General features: G+C 55.6%; 1 protein-coding gene across 1 annotated transcript in view; it reads right to left on the bottom strand.

Moving 5' to 3' along the window:
- Positions 1-18,983, bottom strand: part of RND2 (Rho family GTPase 2) — a 29,443-nt gene extending 10,460 nt beyond the window's left edge. The window contains exons 1-2 of the mRNA XM_054014100.1: positions 18,835-18,983; positions 17,308-17,395 (exon numbers count right to left, since the gene is read on the bottom strand). Coding sequence (XP_053870075.1) covers positions 17,308-17,395; positions 18,835-18,933 — 187 coding nt within the window. The 5' untranslated portion in view covers positions 18,934-18,983. The remainder of the gene's footprint in view (positions 1-17,307; positions 17,396-18,834) is intronic.
- Positions 18,984-23,135: the final 4,152 nt, after the last annotated feature.

Below are 23,135 nucleotides of genomic sequence, written 5' to 3'. Positions count from 1 at the left end.
TCAGCCGGATTCCCCCCTTTTTTGGGTACAGAATGTGCCGTGTTTGGAGAATAGGCCATAGAGGAACTCCAGTTCTGTATTCTGCAGAATTTCTGACGGAGCTGGCAGGGTGCGTGCACTGCTACCTACCCACCCAGCGAGCCCTCAAATGCAAATGTCAGCCATTAACGTCGGCATCCCATCAGGTTTTTATTTGAAGTGCGTTCTGTGTGCGATTGTAAATGCCTCAGTAAACAGTAATGGAGCAATCAGCTCACTGCTACTTAAAAACACTGTTACAGCTTTATATTTGGCTTTACAATGGCCTAAGCTTCCGGAGGGGTGAGCAGCAGCTGTTCATTTATGAACCGGGGAAGCAGAGACACCCGAGTCCTTGTTGAATTCACGATTCTTTTTCCCTCTTTCACCAAAAGAATCCCCCACCCCGAGGGTGCGGAAACAGGACACGCTTCCTGTCGGCAGCCCCTTGGGAATACTTTTGGCGGGCACTTTCCCACTGCGAGGGAGGGAGTCCGAACACCCAGGCCTGGTGTCAAATGGCCCCTTGATGGAGCGCAGCGCCTGATGAATTATGGATGATGACAGTTCACATTTCCGGAAGGGTGAGAGGAGAATAGGCTAATTCTCTGCCGGAGTTTCTGGCCATGAGAATGTAGCTCTCCTCCCCCGTCGCTGGCTAAGAGAAGGCTCCGCCATACGGGCCAACGCATAGCACCAACCAGGAACTTGGCAGACAAGAGGACAAGGCGCTGCCCCAAACTGCCTCCCATTGAAATATCCTTCTCCTCCATGGAGGGAGGGAGAAATAAACCACCCGGAGCAGGGTTTCCTCGTCTGTGTGGACAGGCTGAGCACGGAGACCTATTCATTCCCTGTTCAGCCCCAGAGAGGGAGAACATTCTGATCTCCCCATCCCCTGGCACCATCAGGGCTCAACGGGCTTTCGGGGAATCCTAGCGGGACACACGTGCTAACCCTGCAGAGCCCTCCCACTATCACAGAGCAGGATACATCAACTCCGCCCAGCCAAGGGCCATGCCAGAACCCCGAGACCAGCCCCCCAGGTGCTGTGCAGGGCTGCCATCTGCTCGCTGGGTGGAGTGCTGCATGCCGAGGCCTGGTACTGAAACACAGTGGAGTTGTGGGCTGCATGTTGGAATCCCCTGAACCATGGAGAGGAGGTCAGCAGATCACAGGACAGACAGTGCAGTTCCACAAGCCAACAGTCCAGTGAGCGTTCAGGAAACCTAGAAGGCTGGGGACGGGAAACCAGACAGGAATCAGCTCGCCATGCACCCTAGAGACAAGGCGGGTGAGGTAACCTGTTTCCGCTAGTGAAAGAGACATGCTTTCCTCGCCCACCTTGTCTCTCTCATGCCTGGGACCAACACAGCCACAAGAACACTGCAAACTGTATGAATGAATGGACGCTGTTACCGAGTAGCTTACGCAGAGCCAGAGCCGCAGAGATAGGCTGTGAGGGAGCTGGGGATGGGACTGTACAGAGGGAGCAGCGTCTGCTAATCTCAGACGGGCACCGTTCGTTAGGGTCACATCTGTCCCAGCGTGAGCCCCATCTGGGGAGGGGTCTCCCATTCTGGGGTCTCAAAACGCCTTGAGCCAGATTTTCCGGAAGTCCTGAGCACTCCGGACTCCTGGGGACTGGAGGAATTCAGACTCACTGCAAAATTCAGCTTAGGGTGGCCCCAGCCGACCCAGCTCCAGCACAGGGCACCCGCTTTTGAGCAATCGGACTCGGATGCTGCAGTCTGGGCCAGTTAAGGCTCCTGGCCCAGGAGGGAGAGTCCCCACCAGCCTGCACGCGACAGCCCCCTGCACATCGCACCTAGAAGGTGGAGGATGCCATCCGGAGAGTCCTGGCCCAGCCTTAGGCCCGAATCACCTTGTCTGTGGCTGGCAGATCTGGCACCAGCAAATCCCTCCGTTCCCAGCTGTCCCCGGAGCACCGAGCGGACCCTGCTCCCACTGAGTCAGAGGCTGCTGGTTAAGGTAGCCAGAGCCCAGCAGGGCTGAGCTCCGCTAGGCAGCCGGTTTCCAGGCCCCTCTTCCAAAGCCACTTCGGCAGCTCGAGCTCTGGCACAGATAGACACAGGCTCTGCCGTCAGAACAGGTCACGGGGCCCCCCCGCTGCACTGGGACCCAGCTAACGGACATGGGACCCAGCACAGATCTCTGTGCGCTCAAAGGAGCTTGGACAGAGTCTGTATAGAGCCTTTATCCCCCTGTGTGGGCAGGACTGCACCCTCGCCCCCCCCCCCACGACACCCTGCCCCACACACCCCCTTGTTAGAGTTCCCAAGGTTTAAATAAAGGTCTCTGGATGCCTCCTCCCCTCTTCCAGTCTGGGCGACTTTCCCTTTTTTGCAGATTTCGGCTCCTCTGAGCACAGTCATTGCTACAGCGAACTGTATCATAGCAACATGCCATTTCCTGCAGCGGATCCCGCGGGGCTGCGGAGCACGCCTGGCTGGGCGAGGATGCTGAGTAATGGAGCACGGCCCTTTATTTAGTCTGTGCACCACCAGCAGCGTCACTACCCTCCCGAGTCACACACATTTCGGCAGCTTCTCCGGCCGCGTGAGCATGCGCTCGCTGTTTGGGGGCTGCCAGGGCAGCGGGGGCCTCCTGCTGATGGGGAGGAGGCTCCAGGCCAGAATGGCCTTCGCACCCCCTGACCTGCTGCTCCCAACTCAGGAGCTTGGGAGAGGCACACAAGGAGAGTTTGGAGTCACACCCGTGTCACTCCTGGCTGGTCCAGAAACCCACCCGCTTTCCAGAGTCCATTCCAGCCGTGAACGGCAAGGGCTGGAGCAGTCTCTGCCTGCCCTAGGAGCCCCGAAGCCAGAGGTGTTCTGAGGCAGAGCAGAGGAGGGGCTTGGTTTCATATCTCCCTAAGACCCAGACTTTCCGATGGTCTTTCGGGGAAACGCCTCTCAAATTTGCCTGGGGGCCATTTTAGAATTTCTGCAGTCAACACTTTGACAATCAAAGGCCCTGGTTCCCCCAACGCCGACTCTGGCTTTGATTGGCTCGCTGACCACGCTACGCCTTTCAAAGATTCCAGCGAGATGCCCTGGAGACCTGCGGTTTAGCGCTTTCAAACGCACGCACGGGCTCGTGGGCCTGTGGAGCCGACCTACCAGGACTGCCTAGGACATACTCCCTTCTGGACCCAGGTCTGCAGGAAATAAGGTCGATGGGCATCTGTCCATGATTAACTAGACTGAGTCAGCCTCCCAAGTCACTGTCAAAAATAAAACCAAGCGTCTGAAATTCAGAGGTGACTAGCTCCTCTCCTTAGCAACGCCATGCCAGAGTGGTGACTCAGCCAGGAGTCTCCCGTTGCTGGGCACGGGACTGCAAGGCGCTGGGGCCTTACACCAAACAGTGCCAAGCTCCGTTTGCTGCGTCTCAGCTGTTCTGAGCGATAACGAGCCGCCGAGCCCGGGGCCCCTCCAGCCAACACTAGCACGTTCCAAGCTGGGACAGCAGAGCCCCAGCGGGCCGGGCAGGAGGCCCCCACCAGCTCCAGCTTACGCAGCACAGAAAGCTGCAGAGGGGCCAGAGTCTTGGAGCCTCACACTCGCCCCAGAGGATTCGCTGTAAACTCTCCCTCCAGAACCCACAGATGCTGCAGGGCTTCCTGGAGTCCTGCCAAGAACGTCCTTTACAGAGCGAGGCAGCAGCTCCAGCCAGCTCCCTGTGCCGAGCACGAGGCGCCAAGCCAGCCCAGATTGCAGAGCCTGCTGCGAACGCCCCCCCTTCGCTAGAAGGGTCCCAGCTCCCAGGCACTGGGCAAGCAAGCCCACTAGCTGAGCACCCTCAGCCTCCGCTTTGTGCGGGGAGGGGGCTCGGCTCGTTTTTCGCGCCTGATGCTCGCAGAAGGCCCTGGCTCTGTGCAGAGGGTTCACACCATTTCTGCCAGTCCTGGCATGGCAGCCGGCTATGCAACGCTCCAGTTCCACTCCCAGTTCAGATCACATATGGGAGGCCGTGTGGCCATAGCCGTAAACAACCCCCAGCTTCCCAGCACACAGCCACCCTGCAGCCCCCACCCCTCTGGTCAGCATTCGCACCCTGCTTTAATACAGGAGCTGGATGGGAGATACCGCTTGGCCCTTAGCTGGACAGCGGGTTCATTCTCTAGCCGCAAAGGCTGTGAATCCACAGGCGTGACTCGGATACACAAACATCCCCCCAGGCGGGCTGGGAAACCCTGGGTGTTTGGGGGACGGATCAGGACTAACGGGAGAACAAAACTCTGCCTTAGGAACAAGCCCAGCATTCAATCACACAGAGCCTCGCCAATCCCGCTGCTTTACGATTCCGAGTCTACAATCCCGGAGTTAATATTACATGACGTGCCAGCTAAACGCAACTGCTTTCCCGGTTAGTCACTGCCCCAGCAGGTCCGGCGAGGATGGAGGTGTTAATAAAGCAGATTTTATTCATCCTGTGAAAATCCCAACATGCTTTAGAAACGCACAGGATAAAGGAATACTTCACCCAGCCCCCCGTCAGGCTGGAAGACAACAGCCATATGACAGCACCCAGCAAATCTACACAGTCATTTGGGACGGGGAGTAAAGAAGGAAGAGACTGAGGAAGGATGGTCAGAGCACCAGTCTGGGGCTTAGGAAACATGAGTTCAGTTCTCACCGAGTCTCTCTGCCTCGCCACTGGGATAACAGCCCCGCTTTCCCAAAGAGTGAGTGAGGACAGATGCATGAAAGATTGCGAGGGGTCAGACAGCAACAGGGGCCAGGTAAGCGCCTCGGCGACTGCGAGGGGACCCCAGCAGGACTGACCAGGTGGGATCTGTGACGGCCACGTGTGGGCAGCAGCCCATCAGCACAATGCCCCCTAGCATCACCGCAGGGCAGTCATCCACACCTATTCAGAGGGAAGAGCACCCCCTGCTGGGGAAAAGACCACTTCCTGCAGCACCCAAGTCTCCCCTTGGGGGTCTCCCAGCCAACTGTGCTCTGAGCATAGCCCTGCTTAGCTCATGAGCCCTGGACAGGGGGCTAGCCCACAGTGAAGGGCTGCCCCTGTGCAGCGAGGTAGAAAGAGTGAATGGGTGGATGAGCAAAGGCTGTGAGCCAGGGCAGAGGCAGCACAGAAGGTGGCGCGGAGTCAATCTACAGACGCCAGCCAGGTGGCATCCAGCTTTCTGCCACGGCAGCAGCCTGGGAACCCCTCGGCCAGGTATGGAGCTGCACAAGGGCTCTGGGTGCCAGTGGCTGAACTTGCAGCCTCCTCCATGACACAGCCATGCACTGGGGAGCAGCGAGCCACACCTCCCTGCTGCGTGAGGATAGGGTGACCAGACAGCAAATGTGAAAAATCGGGACAGGGGGTGGGGGGGTAATAGGAGCCTATATAAGAAAAAACAAAAATCGGGACTGTCCCTATAAAATCGGGACATCTGGTCACCCTACGTGAGGACAGGATGTTCTTCTGGCGGCACCAAGTGGTCCACGAATGGGATAAGAGCAGAACAGGGAGGGAACATGATGCCCCAAGGCAAGCCTGAGGGAAGTGGGCTTCATGCATACAAATTATTTTTTGCAGACACCCCTTCCTGGGCTGCTGGCCCCTCCTCACTCTGCTCACTCCTCAGCTGTGTCTAGAAGGAGAATTCACAGAGACAAGCCTGAACCCAGTGTAAACCCCTTCCTTCAGCTGCCTTACTGTTTCCATCCAGTCCCGGCCAGCAGATGCCACCACCTGTCTGGCCCTTCCTTGCTCCCTTCCTGCCCTCTGCAAAATCCTGCAACTCACAGGTCCGAGCAAAGCCTTTCTGAGCGATAAATGCAGTTGGGTTTTTCTCTCCCGCATCCACCTTTGTGCTTTGAGGTGTCCTTGAATGGAGCCTCCTGCAGCAGGCAGCTCATTTGCATGAGAACGGCACAGATCGTATATAACAGCCCCGCTATTGTCCCCCTCCCAGGACCTGTCCAAGGGGAAGTAAAGAAGTGTAAAAGACCCTGGACTGAAAACCTGACAGTGAATGAAAGGGACAGAAGTGGCAGCCTTCCCAGAAGTCTTTGGTAAACAACGGCCAGACCAGTCCCCATGGGGAGCTGGGAACCGGCCAGCTGATTTTCTAAGAAATGTTTGGTGCCATTTTCTCTGCAGATGCACTGAGAGGGGACGCCCTCCCACATCTCCTGGCAGCTCCCGAGGGCCAGCTGAACACCGGGAGAGTGCAGGGAAAAAGCACCCCAGCCTTCAAGAGCTGGTTAAACAGCCTTGCGAGGGCACGCCTGGTCCCTTTGTCCCTCCCACTACAGAGTGTGGGGAGGTTTGGGGGTTTGCAGGCTCTTTACTATTTGTCTGTAAAAGGCCCAGCTGGCATTTACAGGAAGCAAGCATGTCATGGGAATCCAGCCACTAGCTTGCCAGCTCGGGATGGGCCCAGCCCTGCAGAGATCCCTTCACTGAGATGTGTGTGCAACGCTCACCAACAGCTACACGAATCCATGTGCACCGACTGCAGACACATCCCCAGATCCTTGACTTTGGGGACTGGCCCGGAAACAAAGCACTCAGCTGTTGGTGATACCAGCCGTTGCACTGGGAGCTTTTTCTGTCCCACTCTCTGGAATTCCTTCTGATGCATCTTCCCGTCTTGCAAAAACTCTCCGGAATACACGTGCTTCCAAGCTGCGTATCCAGTGGAAAAGCCATCGTCAGAGCATAGGAATGGCACTATGGGCCCTCAGAACCCCAAGACACCACAGGCCCATTTGTAACAGGGGCAGTGTAGATGCCATTTAATAAAAGCTTCACAAGAGAGGTTGTTATTTGTATAGCACCCGCAATCTGACCGACTCTTTGCAGAGGTGCGGGAAGGCAGGGTCCCTGCCCGAACGACTTTACAATCCTTAAACTACAGAGAAAAGGTAGCATTCAAAGAGAACTGGCTCGATGTCTCTGGAATACGACAGAGCAGAATATTTAAATGTCCCACCTCTTTATAGCTAGAACTGATGGGCAATATAAGCAGGAGGCTAAGAAATTTGGTTCAGTGGTTTGCGCATTGGCCTGCTAAGACCCAGCGTTGTGAGTTCAATCCTTGAGGGGGCCATTTGGGGCAAAAATCTATCTGGGGATTGGTCCTGCTTTGAGCAGGAGGTGGGACTAGATACCTCCTGAGGTCCCTTCCAACCCTGATATTCTATGAAATTAGCTCCTGCAGCTTTTTATACAGCAGTAGCTGTCAAGTCAGGAAGATGATCTGAGCTTTCGTGCCTTGGCTCAGAGATCAGCTTCGTTCTCCCGATCTGAAACAAGCCCCGTTCGCCCTGAATAAAAGTCAGAGGAATTTCTTGTCAATTGATTCGCAGGCAGCAGCGATATTCCCGAGCAGATTGCTGGGTGCCCTCCTGACCCCAACTCAGCTGGGCACAAAGAGAGGTCCAGGATCCATGACCCCAGCCTAGTGGCTCAGTGTGTGCAGTGGTGGAGAATGCAGTCCCTCCTGATACAAGAAGCTTATTTCAAGCGGTGGTGTGGTGTACGTCCCAGTTCAGGCCAGGAATTGTGAGTGGCAGAGGCAGGAAGCAAAGAATTCTGGTGACAAACCCAGGCGAGCCGGCAGTCAGGGCCCTGCTAATTGGGATAGCAGGACAACCGAGCAGCCAGGAAGCCCAAAAGCATGCACCAGAATCCAGAGCAGGGATGTTCGCAGCACAAGTGGCACAATGCAGCAACAAGTAGCAACTATTCTTATCATCAAAGATAAAGGTCAATGACACCAAAAGTGAAATGGATTTAGTGAAACAAGGGAGAACAGAAGCAAGAACACTCCAACCTCCACCCTGCTGCAGCCGGTTCCATGTCTGCAGACGAAATGCAGTGCTTGTACCTGGCCCTTCTCCAGCACTTTTCACCCAGAGATCTCAAAGCCCTTCACAAAGTCTTGTTATCCCCATTTTAGTTATTTCTTGGCACTTAAAACAAGCCGGAAGACGTCTATCTGCTGCTCTGGGCACCCTAACGTTATTAAACGCAACAATGCGACATAAAGAAACCCAGCTGCAGCCGACCCCCTCATCAAAATGCCATCCCCAACACAACCAGACAAGCAGGACTTTCTCAACATGCACCTGCTGACGCATTTCTCACCTCATCTTGAGACTCCCCATGAGCGGCATTTACCACAGGGAGACAGGACGCCCAGGGACTTCAGAAGGAGTTTTGGCCAAGGACGCCCTGAATTGCTCTGCAGAAGTTACAGCTTAACGAGATCAATTCAGCCACCTTTAGGCCAGTCCTCAGTGGGGAGCTGGGGGAGGCGATTCAACAGCCTAATACCCCGAGCGTCTTAACGGAGATTTGCGCCTGGCAGGACACTTCTGCGCTGTTGCTGTAACCCCGAAGTCAGCGAACACCAGGCAGAATAAGCGATCATCTGGAAAGCACATGACTAAGACAACAGCTAATCAGCTCAGACAATTAACCTCTGCTCCTAATTCTTGTGCTGCACATAGAAAAAGCCAACAAATAAATTACAAACTGGCCCAGCTGGTGGGTTTTCCGAATGGAGGTGACCAGGATGAAGGGGGTGTGGGATTTACCCACTTTGGGGGGGTGTATTTCTGGGCCTCTCGCCGGGCCTCGTTACTGAACAGTTGTCACGCACAGGAAGTCCAGCGTGTGTCGTTATTGGCAGAGGAATCCCCCAGTCGAGGCGAGGCTCAGGGAGCTGGTGCCAAACTCTCACCGTGGCTGTGGCAGCTCACGGAGGGAGAGAACCGCACTGGTTCACACACCCGCAGTTGCTGGGGGCTGAAGACATACAGCAAGCCCAGGCACGTCAGGAAGGAGCGGCTCCAGAAGGTCCATAAGGCGAGCTTTGCTGCACACCACCCTGAGAGACCAGCCCCCTCCCTTCTCCTGGGGAGCACTGGGACTGGGAAGGGTTGGGCCAAGGGCGTTTCCAGACATTCAGCACACTCAGTTTAGGGAAGCCAGGACCAGACCCATCTAAAGCCCCAGGCCCAGCACCTGGGAGCCCCTCTGCAACGTGTGCAGTTTGCTCTGCAGGGTTTCAGTGGGGCAGGCAGGTCTCTAACCCAGATGGCAGCTGTCTCAAGGAGTCCCAGGGAGCAGTTTTAAATGCCCCAGAGCATGTGGTGGTGTGCAGATGGCCTGGCTTGGGAAAGGAGTGGAGACTGGCTCCCTGGGCCAGTGAGAATGGGTACGTGAACACAGAGGGCGTGGTGGTCTCTGGTTGCCTGGCTGGCGATTCTCTAGCAGCCAGTTCTCAGAGTCACTGGGCACTGGCTCCAGCACACGCAGCTCACCCAGTTTCTCCAACCCGATGCTAGAATCACGCTGGTGGCAGCTGATGAAATAGACGAATGAGAAAAGTCTCTGGACGTGACCGTGACACATCCGGAAGCCAGGGGCTTTCGGCACCACAAGCACATTCCAGATTCTCCCTGGTGCCTCCTAATCCACTGCCTGGATTACAGCAAGGAACGGAAGTGGCAAGCCCACAGGTTCCCTCGGCGTAGCTTGGTTCAGGCACCATGACACTGGGCTTCACAGGGAAATGTTTCTGGGGCCAACCGAGCTCATGCAATTATCTCCCAACGAGCGGAGATGCTCCACGCTTTGAGTTCCACGTGTCTAACTGGACAATGGCTGGCAGCCTGGCGAAGAGCACGGGGGCTTCTGCCCGCACGAAGGGCTGGAGCTCATAAACTTGGCGAGCCTGGCATGAAAGGAATGCTGCATCCTCACCATTCCCCAGTGGAGCAGGGTCCTGGAATGCCATGTCATTCACAGCGAGCTTGACCTTGTGCGATCCGCCGCCACCCCCCCTCAAATCAGGACTCCGGCATTCCCCCACAGCTCCCACCCCCATGGGCCAGACTGAAGTTTATTCGCATTTCTGGAAGGGAAAAGACGTGGGATTCTTGTTACTAGTCTGGCTGCCTTGGCCCCTTTGCTATTATAAAGATAAGCTACTGCAGGGCCCGGATTCCTTGCTGCTCCAGGGGGCTTTCTGCAGTTCTGTTTATGTCGCCTGCCATGATAGGAAACTTCCCCTCCCCCTTACAGTTATTTGTATTGCTGTGTATTGCGCTAGCAACCCCAATCAGGCGCCATTCAGCCGGGCGCTGCAGATGTGCCGAGGAAGAGACAGTCCCTGCCCCAAAGTGCTTACAGTCCAACTAGAAGAGACACAGAGCTGGGGAAGGGGAGCATTATTCTCCCCATTGTACAGAAGGGGAAGCATGGTCCGGAGAGAGCAAGTGACTGGGCCAAGGTCCCACAAGGAGTGTGTGTCAGAGCTGGGAATGAACCCATTGCTCCTAAGTGGCAGCACAGCCCTTAACACCCGCCTCTCACTCCTAAACCAGTCACACTCCCATCACTACCGCCTCTCCAGCCCCGTCCACCAGCAAGTCTCTGCATGCTTTATAGGCCTGTAGAAAGGTTAGCTGCCAGCCCGCCTGCGAGATGGAGAAATGCCTGTCACTGCAGAGAGCCACGCCCTGCCCCTGCCATGTCGGGGCCAGAACCGCATTGCTTGGCAGAAAACCGTCACTGTTGTGCCACACAGCACCCCAGCACCCGAAACCCCAGCGCCCCCTCACTTCACTGCTGCCTGGACCTGCTCCAATCCCATTTACCCCTGTCCTGCTAAATGACCCCTGGGCCATCCCTGCGCAGGGAAATCAGCCTCTGCTAGCATCTTCCCAGACACACAGGAAATCTATTTCAAGCATCAGCATTTCTGCTGCTAGCCCCGCGACTCCCTAAACTGCTGTCCAATTGGTTATTGACCTGCATGAGAATGTGAACCAGCTGCACATATTTTTAGGCTTAACTACTTATTTGTTCTGAGGCAGGACACAAGTACGTTGATGGGGGGCATTGGAGGAGTTATTCTGGGATGAAAGGGCAGCTCTGCATTTCTCCTTTGCCCCAGAGAGCGAGTGGCACTGAACTCTCTCGTCCTTTCCCTGGGACTAAAAGAACCCGCCGTGGTGATCCTGCAGGCACTTGCCCTGGGACTCTGGGAATGAGAAAGCACCAAGAATCCATGGCAAGGTCACCCTTAAACCCCAACCCTATTCAGCTCCTTAATCTCATCAACATTCCTCACGAGCTCCCACTGAAGAGGGATTTGTTATCAGAAGCGGTGGGTTCCCACACTCCAGACCACAGCACGGCAGCCTGCTTGCTGAATGCCAGAGGGGAACGGGGAGGGGGAGAAGTCCAGATTCACGGTGTTATTCTTGTCCTGAAAGCACAACCACCGAGGCAAAAACACAACCCGCGACCCTGCGCTGAAGCAGCCCCACGGCTGCAAGCGGCAGCACAGGCAGACGGCGCTGCTTAAATCGCCCAAGCCCTGAGATTAGCAGGTCGACAGGATAGGTGGTAAAGGCACCAGAGTCCTAGCTACACTACAACTCCCACTGTCCCTCCTACAGGCGGTGAATTCTGGGGCCCGTTCTTTTCAGCATCGACCGGTGCTGTCTAACTGCCTTTAGGGGGCTGAATCGGAGCCAGTGCAAAGCACGGAGTCAGGCCAGGATCCACACCAGTTACACCGTTGGCGTAGTTCCCCCGAGCATCAACAGGCAGCCCGCGATGTGCATCAGCAAGGCGTGCCCGGGTCCCAAGCAAGGATAAGCCGCTGCAATGCAAACTGCAGCTTTGCCGGTCTGCACGAGGGGGCGCCGTAGGATGAGAGTGCAGTGCTACTGGTGTCAAGGGGTGCTGGCCGTTCGCACCGGCAGCGGCTTTGTCTGCACGGGTCTGAACTCCACCGCACAAAGGAGGCCTCGGATTACTTGGCTCACTTCCTGCCCTTTAAGGGGAGAGAACAGAGGGATTAAATCCCAGACCGACCAAACCCCATTGACTTGCTGCTTGTCCCACGGCCTCGGAGAGGGGTTCCCGACCCGTGTGTCATTGGAGGCTGTTTCTCCAAATCCAGTAACCAGAGCAAAGGAGGGCGTGCTGGGGAAGGAACGCTAGCACCAGAGCCATGGAGGAGAAAGGGAGGTGGATGGGAGAAAGTCACTCTGGTGTGAGCTGGCTGCAGTAAACACACCGGAGATACGTGGGGGCAGCAGCGACTGTTGGCAGGGAGTGGGCAGAAGCAGCGTTCAGTTTGCAAACCCTGAGTCACCCCCTTTCAGGATTCAGCTGGAGAGCTCGGTCACCGGGAAGAGGGCAAGCAAAGCCTTTAGCCACTGCACTGCTGGAGAGAGAGGGACTTGCTGAACCCACCAGCCATTCCCATAGAGAGCAAGATTTTCCATAGCTAATCAGACCATTGGGCCAGCAAGGCCAGTGACCAATGCCTGGAGCTGCACGGAAAGCAACCTCCCCACCCCCCTCCAAATCACCAAAACACAACCAACCTGCCTAGCCCTGTTACCTGGCCAGCCATCAATCCACCGAGTGGAGACCCGCTCAGAGGCCTGGAAATGTCACAGCCTCACCTCAGCAAAAATGTCCTGAGGGGTCACTAACTTATCCAGCCCTTTTAACAGCTGGCTGCAGGTTCTCGCTACGCCTGGCAGGGGAGGGGGAAAACCCTTGCCCACATCAGATTTCAGGCACCACTCCTGAGATCTGCGGAGGAAGCAAGCCCTGATGGGGGAGATTATTTACCAAGCCACCAGGGTCACAAGACAAATATGAGAGTCTCCCAGTGCAACCGGTACTTCCAGACTGTGCCAACACATGCACCTCCGTGAGCACAGAGACCAGAATGCAGGCGCCATGCGGCTGAAAGGCGGCAAAGCAATCTCTCCTCTGCAATGAGAGCACCACAGCTCCCCACTGGAGTCCTGAACCTGGCAAAGCTGTTCCCTAAGCCACGGGCCCCCCTCCCACAGGCAAAATGCTCCTCTTCTCCAGACTGACAGGTGGGCTGTCCCCGCCTCCCCACCTCCTTTCACGCAGGGGCATCAAACTGCTTCTTAATGGCTTCCAAAATGCACATAAAAAAGGCGGGGGAGGAACGGACGTCCCTGCTGTGCTGTAAAATGGCACCTGATGCAATTTCACTCTCACGCTGTGTCTGGGTGTAGGACCGACGTACAAAGAAACAAACACTGAACACGACTGACGTCTGCCAGGGCACCTGAACCAACCTCTTGTTCTCTTCATTGTTGAATGCATGTTTGAGCTCTCAGGACCTGGGGTGAAATTCCTGGGGACGGGGTGCATAATGCTTGCACTGGCCTCATCTGCACAGGAGGCTTTACCCTCGCTGAAGGCTTTTCGGGGCCAAGAATTCTATTCTAGGCCAGGGCCACCTTCCAACTATGAAAAACTAAACGGAGAGTTAAGGGTTAAAAGATTTTCAAGAAAAAAAATCCAAGTCTGCAGTATGATTTGGGATTAATTTGATTCTCATCGCTGCATTCACCCTCCAATAACGTTTCCCTAACTAGATTTACCTGTTCCCTTGCCATCTGCTAATGTCAGAGCCTGGATTTGCCACTTAGCAAGAGGGGCAAATTCAACCTGATAGGCCTACATTAGCCAGCCTCCTCCACACGTCACCTGGCTCCATTAGCCTCAGGCAAGCTGCTCCCAGGAGCTGCACACAAGATCGTTGTTTAGAACACGATTATCAACAGGCATCTCGTGCAGTCAGACAAGCTGTGGCTGCATTTAGCTCCAATAGAGGGAGTTTTCGAACTAGAATGCTCTTGCACTAGTGCCCGTTTCTGGACACGGGACCACCCCGTGCAGCTCTACACACTTTCACAACTACCTAATTGCAAAGGACAAAAATGGCTGGGCAGCTCCCCAGCTCAGGTCTCTTTACAAATCCCAGCAGGGTGCAAGCCCAGGACTTCAGCTTCAGTTACCAGGAGCTGGCGAGTGAGAAAAATATAAAGCACAGTCTCAAAAGGAGAAAAGAAGGAGCTACCCAGCAGCACCCTTCCCTCCGGCAGAGGGTGGAATGTAGCAGGAACAATACTCCCTGCCTGGAAGCCAGTTAAAAGGGGCAGCAGGTAGCCCCCAGTCTAGAGACAGAGCATCCTGCAGACTGCCACTTTGCACCAGTGGGGCAGTTAGCTGCTCCAGATCCCATCAGTTCAGCTGCTTCCATTTGCTATTGTGTGAAACGTATTTTACCCAAAGCTTCTGTTGACAAGTGTGTCCAAAGGGAAGTGGAAATTCAACAGTGGCTCACAGTCTACAGCTAAAAATATCAGTTTGATTATGCGGGGAAATTGGTGTGTTGCTTTGCAGGACTATTTACTGAAGAACTAGATCTTGAATAGTTCAATTCAAGCTGCAAAGGGAGGGAATTTATCTGGGAAGCTACTTAGTGACCTCTCTCCACAATAACCCATTAACGAAGGGTTTACATGTTTCCGAAGGAGAAGGAGTGAGAATGAATCAAAGTCCGTTCACAGCAAAGAAGAAAGGGAGATAAATGTTGGATAAAACTCACTTCTTTTGTTTAAAAGAAAAAAAGGGTAGAACTCAGTGTGTTACACAGAGCGTGATGCAGGTGTACAACATGTACATAGCTCTAAAACCATTTCATTGCATCATTTTCTTTTAACATTTGTAAGATCAAAGCAAACGTTCTGGACAATTCCTAAAAAACACCAAGCGTGTCAAACATGCTGCCATGCACTCGAAAGCTGCCGTGTTTAATTCTGAGATGCAGACGCCCACCGCGGAGCCATTGGTCTCGAACAATCATACCCTACCCCTGAGCTGCTGGGGACAGGCCTCAAGGTTCCACAGTTCAGAAACTCCCCCAAGCAAATCCGAGGCAATTATCCTGGATAACAAAACTCAGTATGCACAGACAAAAAGCCATGAGAATGACAAGCTTTTCCGCTCCCACCTCATTCCCTAGCAAGCCAAGTGTCTGATTCACCACTGCACCAGGCTGGTGTAGCCCATGTTGTACCCCACCGTTAACAGGCCCGAAAAGTTTAGCAGTGCAACTTCTGCTGAACTTTTGTTACTGGGTGTTCGGAAGGACTTTATGCAGACACATCAGTTCAATAATTTCCCAGCTCTGAACCATCACTTTGTGTGTTCCATCTCCACAGTTTCTGCCTCTAGGTAAACACTGGTAGCTGAAGCTTTTCCACTTCATTGTTTCATCCCTTGCTCTACCACCTCCAACAGCTGCCCTGCCAACCAGTTCACTGCCGCTGCTGCTCCTGCAAAGGGAAAGACCCTCTTTTTTCGCAAGACAGAGGGACCTTTCGGCAGCGCACACGTCTCCCAGGTCAGGAAGCCCTTAGTGAGCAGAGCTAGACCAGCTACCAGGGGTAAACGGTGCTAATCCCACAGCTATAAATTAAGCTATCAGGCAAGGGTGAGATTTCAACATTCGAGAGCGAGGGAATTCCGATTTAAGGTTTCATATGGAATATAATCTCACTTCTCTTTCTGAATGCAACAGTCATCGATAGGAAAAAATAAACAAGAGCCTTAATTGACCTTCCCAGCAGATTTCTAGCACAAGCGCCCAGCCAGGTCTTGGCTAAATTTAAAGGTGCACCCAAATTTGTTTGCTAAATGCCAACATTTTATCAGCACTGCTACAAATAAACCACTTCTGTTGAATCCCGCTTCGTAAGGCTCTCTGTGGTTTAGGAGGGCTGTATTTATGGCTTCCTGCATGATCTCAGCCAAGGACGCAGACAAAAACAAACAAACAAAAACCCAAAACCATTTGTCAAAAGGAAGAGAGTAATGAGAGAAAGGAACCTTCTTGCAGCACATTCCTCACCAAGGTGAGGTCTCCAGTCTTGAGAGCTTTTTTTCCCTTTTTCTTGCTGGCCTCACCTTGCACAGAAGAACTGGTTTTATTATTACGCAATTGTATCCATTATACAACCAAAACAGGAAAGACACTGAGTGCCGTACAGCAACTGAACGTAGTGTAGAGCAGCACGTCTAGGAGGCTGTATTAGTGCAAGCTACAATCCATCTATAGGGGTTACTGTGTCATTTAGTGCATTAGTGTTGGGCCAGACGTGGGGAACAACTGGGCTTGTGTGAGGGTGCCGTGAAGCACAGGGCTGCGCAGGGAAGACATGGACACTACCCCAGTATCCGAATGCAGCCAGTGACATTTCTAAACAACAGTGCAAGTTCCAAGGAACAAGTAGGCATTAGTGGGAAAGCCAGTCGTCGTGAGTGCACACAGCATGCAGAGTGGGTCTACAGCCGCACGCAGGTGTGTAACGATAATAGACGGATGTGAAGGCTACCCACACCATGGAGGGAGATTGGTTTGGCCTGGTACAAGGTGGTATAATAACCAGGAGTCACAGGTTTCCAATAACAAGGAAAATCTAGGTTAACTGTCAGGAATAGCTCCTAGGGGATGTGCTCGTGCTGCTTACGGAACAGTCTCCCAAGGGAAATGGTAAAAGCCCAGGCCCTGGAGACATTTACAACTGGATTAAATAAAAACAGCACAAACTGGCAGAAAAATCCCACCCCTGGAGGTAGCTGCACCCTGTTTCAGCTCAGTGGGTTTGGTGAAGCGGGATGGAAACAGAGTTTCTAACCCTCAGGGACTAGCCCCTTGTAGGGCATGACCCTGCATTGGGGGGGGTGGGGACGAGGAGAGGTAGAAAGGACCCAAGAAACCTCCCCATCTCTAGTTTCTGTGAGAACAACGCAGTTGTCAGTTCAAAGGTCCAACTTCCATAGGTCTTAGAAGAGTCCCAGCAAGGCAAATCGTAGGAAACTATGAAAATACCCACCCTGGCCTCCCCCAATAACCCATCACTCTGTCTCCTCCTATGGCCTGCGGGGCTTGGGGGTGTCACTAATTCTGCTGTATTACTTTAAAACCCCTCACCTATCTGGGCAAGGGGCACTGCCACGATTCCCTGCGTGGGAGGAAGACACAGATCTGCGGCTGGGTCTGGTGTGTGCCCCACACAGGGAAGATCAGCAGCCAGGCTGCTATCATCACCCCATGCCAGCACATCAAAGCTGGCAGGCTGCCTCCTCTTGGGGGCAGCTGTCGTGCCCTGGGGAGGGAAGAGCACAGGGTCTGGATGGGGCTGCTGGGAGTAGGGGGCTCTGCAAACCTGCGTGGGGAGCAATGGGGGGATGGGGAGAGTTGGGGGCCCCAACAGGAGGAATGGGGTGAGGGAAAGGGCGTTCCAGCAGGCAGGAGGGGAAAAGAGGGGTCCCAGTCCTGACTACTGAATCCAGGATGCAACATTCTCATGACCATTTACCAGCCAAGCCACAAAATCTCCCCTGCGCCCCCACCCGGCCTGTCTGCCCCCTCACCTGAGGTGTCCCACATGTTGAGCTCGATGCGCTGCTTGTCGATCTCAAAGCTCGCTGTGTAGTTCTCGAACACGGTGGGGACATAGTTCTGGGGGAGGAGACGAGATGAGCCTGGGTCAGCAGCCCCAGGGAGCCAAGCGGATCCTGCCCCAGCGTCAGCACTGGGAGCTGATCGCGTATTGTAACCGTTCCTGACAGACCCCAGCCAGCGTCCGGCGGCACCCCCAGGCCAGACACCAGCTCCCCCACCCGGACCCCCAGCTCCCCCATCCACAACCCAGTCCCCTTCATCTGCTACTGCACCCCCAGGCCATCACCTGTGCTCCCCCAAATCCCCCACCCAGACCCCCAGATCCCTTCATCCCCCACTGCACCCCCAGCCCCTGCCACACCCCCAGCCCAGCTGCACCCCAAATCCCCCACCCGGACCCCCAGCTCTCCCAGCCAGAACCCCAGCCCCATTCATCCCCCACCACACCCCCAACCCCCTTCAGCACCCACCGCACCCCCAGCCCATCCCCCCAGCCACACCCCAGCCCCCCTTCAGATCCTAGGGGCACCCCTGTCCCCTTCAACTCCCCACCACACCCCCAGCTCATATCAACCCCCACTGCACCCCCAGCCCATTCCCCCAGCTCTCCCAGCCACAACCCAGTCCCCTTCATCCCCCACCGCACCCCCAGCCCCCCCAACCACTGCCGCACCCACAGGCCATCCCCTGAGCTCCCTCAGCTGCCCCCCGCAAAATCCCCCACGCAGACCAACAGCTCCCCCAGCTGGAACGCCAGCCCCATTCAGCCCTCACCGCACCCCCAGCCCCCTTCAGATCCTGGGGGCACCCCTGTCCCCTTCAACTCTCCGCCACACCCCGAGCTCATATCAACCCTCACCGCACCCACAGGCCACCCCCCAGCTCTCCACAGCTCCCCCCACCGCACCCCCAGCCACAACCCAGTCCCCTTAATATCCCCCACCGCACCCACAGCCCCCCATCAACCCTCACCGCAAGCACAGACCACCCCCCCCAGCTCCCCCCACCGCACCCACAGACCATCCCCCCCAGCTCCCCCCACCGCACCCCCAGGCACAACCCAGTCCCCTTAATATCCCCCACCGCACCCACAGACCCCCCCCATCAACCCCCACCGCACCCCCAGGCACAACCCAGTCCCCTTAATATCCCCACCGCACCCACAGCCCCCCATCAACCCTCACCGCACCCACAGGCCATCCCCCCCAGCTCCCCCCACCGCACCCCCAGGCACAACCCAGTCCCCTTAATATCCCCACCGCACCCACAGCCCCCCTATCAACCCTCACCGCACGCACAGACCATCCCCCCAGCTCCCCCCACCGCGCCCCCAGGCACAACCCAGTCCCCTTAATATCCCCACCGCACCCACAGCCCCCCCATCAACCCCCACCGCACCCACAGACCATCCCCCCAGCTCCCCCCACCGCACCCACAGACCATCCCCCCAGCTCCCCCCGGCCGCACCCCCAAGTCCCCCCCGGCCCCGGCCGCACCTCGGGGTAACAGTCCTTGGCGAAGACATGCAGCAGCGCCGTCTTGCCGCACTGGCTGTCCCCCACCACCACGATCTTGCAGCGGGCTCCGCTCTCCATGGTGCCGCTACGCGCCCCGCATCGCGCCGCCCGGCTCCGTCCGGACCCGCGCCCGGCGCCCGGGCCGCTTTAGCCGGGACCGGCCCCCGCGCGGCCGCGCCCCCGGCTCCCCCCGGCACCAACCAGCGCGGAGCCGCCGCCGCCGCCCCTCCCCGAGCCCCGCCTGCGACCGCCTCTCCCGGGGCTGCGAGCCCGGCTCAGCGCCCAAGGGGCTCGGGGACGGGGGGCGCCGCTGCTCCCCGCCTCTGAGCCCCAGCCCAGGCCGATCCCCCAATTCATCCCTCCCCCGCAATCCCCCCAGCCCGAGCCCCCAATTCATCCCTCCCCCGCAATCCCCCCAGGCCGATCCCCCAATTCATCCCTCCCCCGCAATCCTCCCCAACCCCCCAACCCAGCCCTCCTCCCCGAGCCCCCACTCATCCCTCCCCCGCAATCCCCCATCCCGAGCCCCCAATAAATCCCTCCCCCGCAATCCCCCAGGCCGATCCCCCAATTCATCCCTCCCCCGCAATCCCCCATCCCGAGCCCCCAATAAATCCCTCCCCCGCAATCCCCCAGCCCGAGCCCCCAATTCATCCCTCCCCCGCAATCCCCCCAGGCCGATCCCCCAATTCATCCCTCCCCCGCAATCCCCCCCAACCCCCCAACCCAGCCCTCCTCCCCGAGCCCCCACTCATCCCTCCCTCGCAATCCCCCATCCCGAGCCCCCAATTCATCCCTCCCCCGCAATCCCCCAGCCCGAGCCCCCAATTCATCCCTCCCCCGCAATCCCCCAGCCCGAGCCCCCAATTCATCCCTCCCCCGCAATCCCCCAGCCCGAGCCCCCAATTCATCCCTCCCCCGCAATCCCCCCAGCCCGAGCCCCCAATTCATCCCTCCCCCACAATCCCCCCAGCTCATCCCTCCTCCCCGAGCCCCCACTCATCCCTCCCCCACAATCCCCCCAGCCCGAGCCCCCAATTCATCCCTCCTCCCCGAGCCCCCATTCATCCCTCCCCCACAATCCCCCCAGCCCAAGCTCCCCGAGCCCCCAATTCATCCCTTCCCCCAGCCCCGCTTTCCTCCCCGAGCCCCCAATTCATCCCTTCCCCACAATCCCCACAGCCCAGCCCGAGCCCCCCGAACCTCCAATTCATCCCTCCCCCCAGCCCAGCCCTCCTTCCCGAGCCCCCAATTCATCCCTCCCCCACAATCCCCCCCAGCCCTGGTTTCCTCCCCAAGCCCCCCAACCCAGCCCTCCTCCCCGAGCCCCCAATTAATCTCTCCCCTCCAGCCCCCCAGCCCAGTCCTCCCCCCAACTCCCCAACTCATTCTGCACCCCCCCACTCATCCCTCTCCCCAACCCCCACAACTCATCCCAACCCATCCCTCCCCCGACCCCTCAGCTCAGACCCCTTCCCCACAGTCACTGGGACAGCCCCTGAGGGCTGGGCACTTCCCGGAGGTGCCGGGTTCTGTGTTTCTGCCAGTAACTCGTTGCCTCTTGGTTCCCCTTTGCGCTTGGCTCGCTGGCCCCGTGCTGCGGTGTTTGGGTCACCAGCAGCGCAGGAGACGGGCTGAGTAAGAACTAAGGGGCGGGCGGGGGAGGGGCGGGGGCGCTGAGAGCCGTTGAACCAAACTGCAAACCCTGCATGTGATGGAAACCGGGTTCCAGCACCCATGGGCTGAACTGAACTTTATCTGGGGGCGCAGGAGGCCACTCACCTAATGCACTGAATGTTTGTAGGGTTACACCACCCCAGAGCTGGGCTCCGCAGTGCTGCCCAGGGGGAGCTACCCGGGGGAGCACCCCGCTCTGCTTTCTGGGGGGCCTGCAGTTAATTCCCCCCCTGATTTTTGGGGTGTTTTTTAATTTCTCGGCAATAGGGCGGGTTTGAATGGAATGGGATCTATTACAAGAATAGCTCCAGACAGAGGCCACAGCCAGGCGTGGCACCCAATTGAGGCAGGCTCTGTACAGACAGGCAGTCTAACCTGCCAAGATTTGTGCCTATGCTTACCGGGCTGCGGGGAGTAGGGCTACTGCAATGTGTAACGTCTTCGTGTGCCTCAGTCTTTGCAGGATTGGGGCCTGAATAGATGTGATTAGAATCCAGCACACCTTGCTCTGCCAGTCCCTGGCGAGCTTTAACAGAGACACTGCTGACATGAACAAGGTCCTGATCCTGCCAGAAGAACTCTGCAGACAGACCCTAGGCGCACACACGGCCCCATTCATGTAAAAGGGGCTCTGCTCACACAGGATCAGGGCCTACAATCCCCCACAGCATCTCTTGTCGTTAATCTGTAATGGGTGGATCAGAGACGCACACAGTTCATCATTAACTGTTATTGATAGCACACTTTGGGTGACTTAAGTTCTTTACAAATAATAATAATGGCTTTCCCCTGGTGCAAATAATGGATCTCATCAGTCAGTGAAGGTGTTTCTCTCAGGCGTTGGGTACCGATCTCTGTGCCCTGGCCCAGAGCTGGTGGTAAGCTACCCTACTAATAATGATCTGTCAGCGTCCTCCTGCAACCAAACTTCTAGCAGCTGATTCAATAGTGAGATACGCTTGCTGAGCTGCAAGATGGTTATAACTAGTTCTGGGGAAGCCTTTGGCACGTCCCAGAGCACCTCTCTTGTCTGTGTCTAAAGCTAAGAAAAAAATGTCATATCAGGGTGCTCACCATAAGGAAAGCATGAACGAATACACAGGTATCGCCGGTGCAAAAATCAGAAAGCCAGACGTGAGCCTCCATGGGCCAATGGGTCTTTGCACCTTTTTGCCAGCCTGTTGTCTGGGTTCACCAGGAGGCCTGGTGAAATTGCACTTTCAATCACATTTGTGAGTACTTATGAAAAACAGGAGTTTGCACAGGTCTTTGCAGAGCAGGCCTTGGTTGTGTTGGGGGAGGGCCACCAGTAAGCCAAGTGGGGGGAGGGATAGCTCAGTGGTTTGAGCATTAGCCTGCTAAACCCAAGGTTGTAAGTTCATCCTCAAGGGGGCCACTTAGGGATCTGGGGCAAAATTAGTATTTGGTCCTGCTAGTGAAGGCAGGGGGCTAGACTCAATAACCTTTCAAGGGCTCTTCCAGTCCTAAGAGATAGGATATCTCCATTAATTTATGCATCCGAAGAAGTGGGCTGTAGTCCACGAAAGCTTATGCTCTAATAAATTTTAGTCTCTAAGGTGCCACAAGTACTCCTGTTCTTCTTCCATTAATTTATGTATTTATGTGGTGCCTAGGCCATGTGCAGTGGGGTGAATTTCATCCTCTGTGCAGTGATGACCTGGCTTTAATTGAAAGTACCTTTGTATGTTACAATGGAGGGTTTCTTTTTGTAGATCGCATAGGGTGAGAACTGTGATTGTCAGCTTTTCGGAGCAGGCTCTGTCATTTGGGTTATGTTCGTGCAGCACGGGGGGCCTGGGGCACTACCATCATGCAAATAATAACAACACTAATGAAAGGCACCAAAGGACCTGGAAAGCATCCCAGAGGTCAAGGCTGTTCACCCTCACCTGGCACTGTTCCTGCTGTGTCGCCCCCGCATGTGTTAGCCCTTAGTCAGAAGCAGAGGTGGTAGGGGAATATGTTTTGTTCCCATGAACATTTTCAGCAAAAATTAACAACTTTTCATTTTCATTCAACATTTTCTTTTTTTTTTATCCCAGTTTTTAGACTTTTTGTTTTTGTTTTCAGTTGCCACAAAATTTTGTCAGTTCATTGTCCACCTCCAAAATTTTGTCGAAAGCGGACATTTCCCACGGCGACAAAAACGCCGTGTCTTCACTGAAAAAAACAGTTTGAATTAAAAATTTTGACTAGTTCTACGCAAGAGTCTAAAACCTCCGCATTATTTCATGAAGAGCATCGAGTAGTATCTGCAAAGACAGAAGGCCGGTCTGCTGGCCATTTACACATGCTGCTTCTGCCTTCGGGCAGATCCACAGGCCTGTTCTGAGCTTCCACGGCCTTCGGCAAAGAGTTTGGTAATTTCAGCTCTGCAGTGGAGGGGCATTTCTCACTATGTATGGACCGCGTGTCTATACATTACGTGCACCGATTTTAATGAGCAGAGTTACTGAAAGAGGAAGGGCTCCTTCTATGCTAATATCTCACTGGCTGAGTTGCAGAAAGATTTACCCTAATGGCAAACTTTAATTTGTCACCGACAGGCTGTCACAAAATGCTGTAAAAATAGAGATAACGAA

The sequence above is a fragment of the Malaclemys terrapin genome, chromosome 25 (assembly GCF_027887155.1).
Source record: "Malaclemys terrapin pileata isolate rMalTer1 chromosome 25, rMalTer1.hap1, whole genome shotgun sequence".
NCBI lineage: Eukaryota > Metazoa > Chordata > Testudines > Emydidae > Malaclemys > Malaclemys terrapin.
Note: the sequence above shows the minus strand (reverse complement) of the source record. Positions and strands in the feature narration are given on the sequence as shown.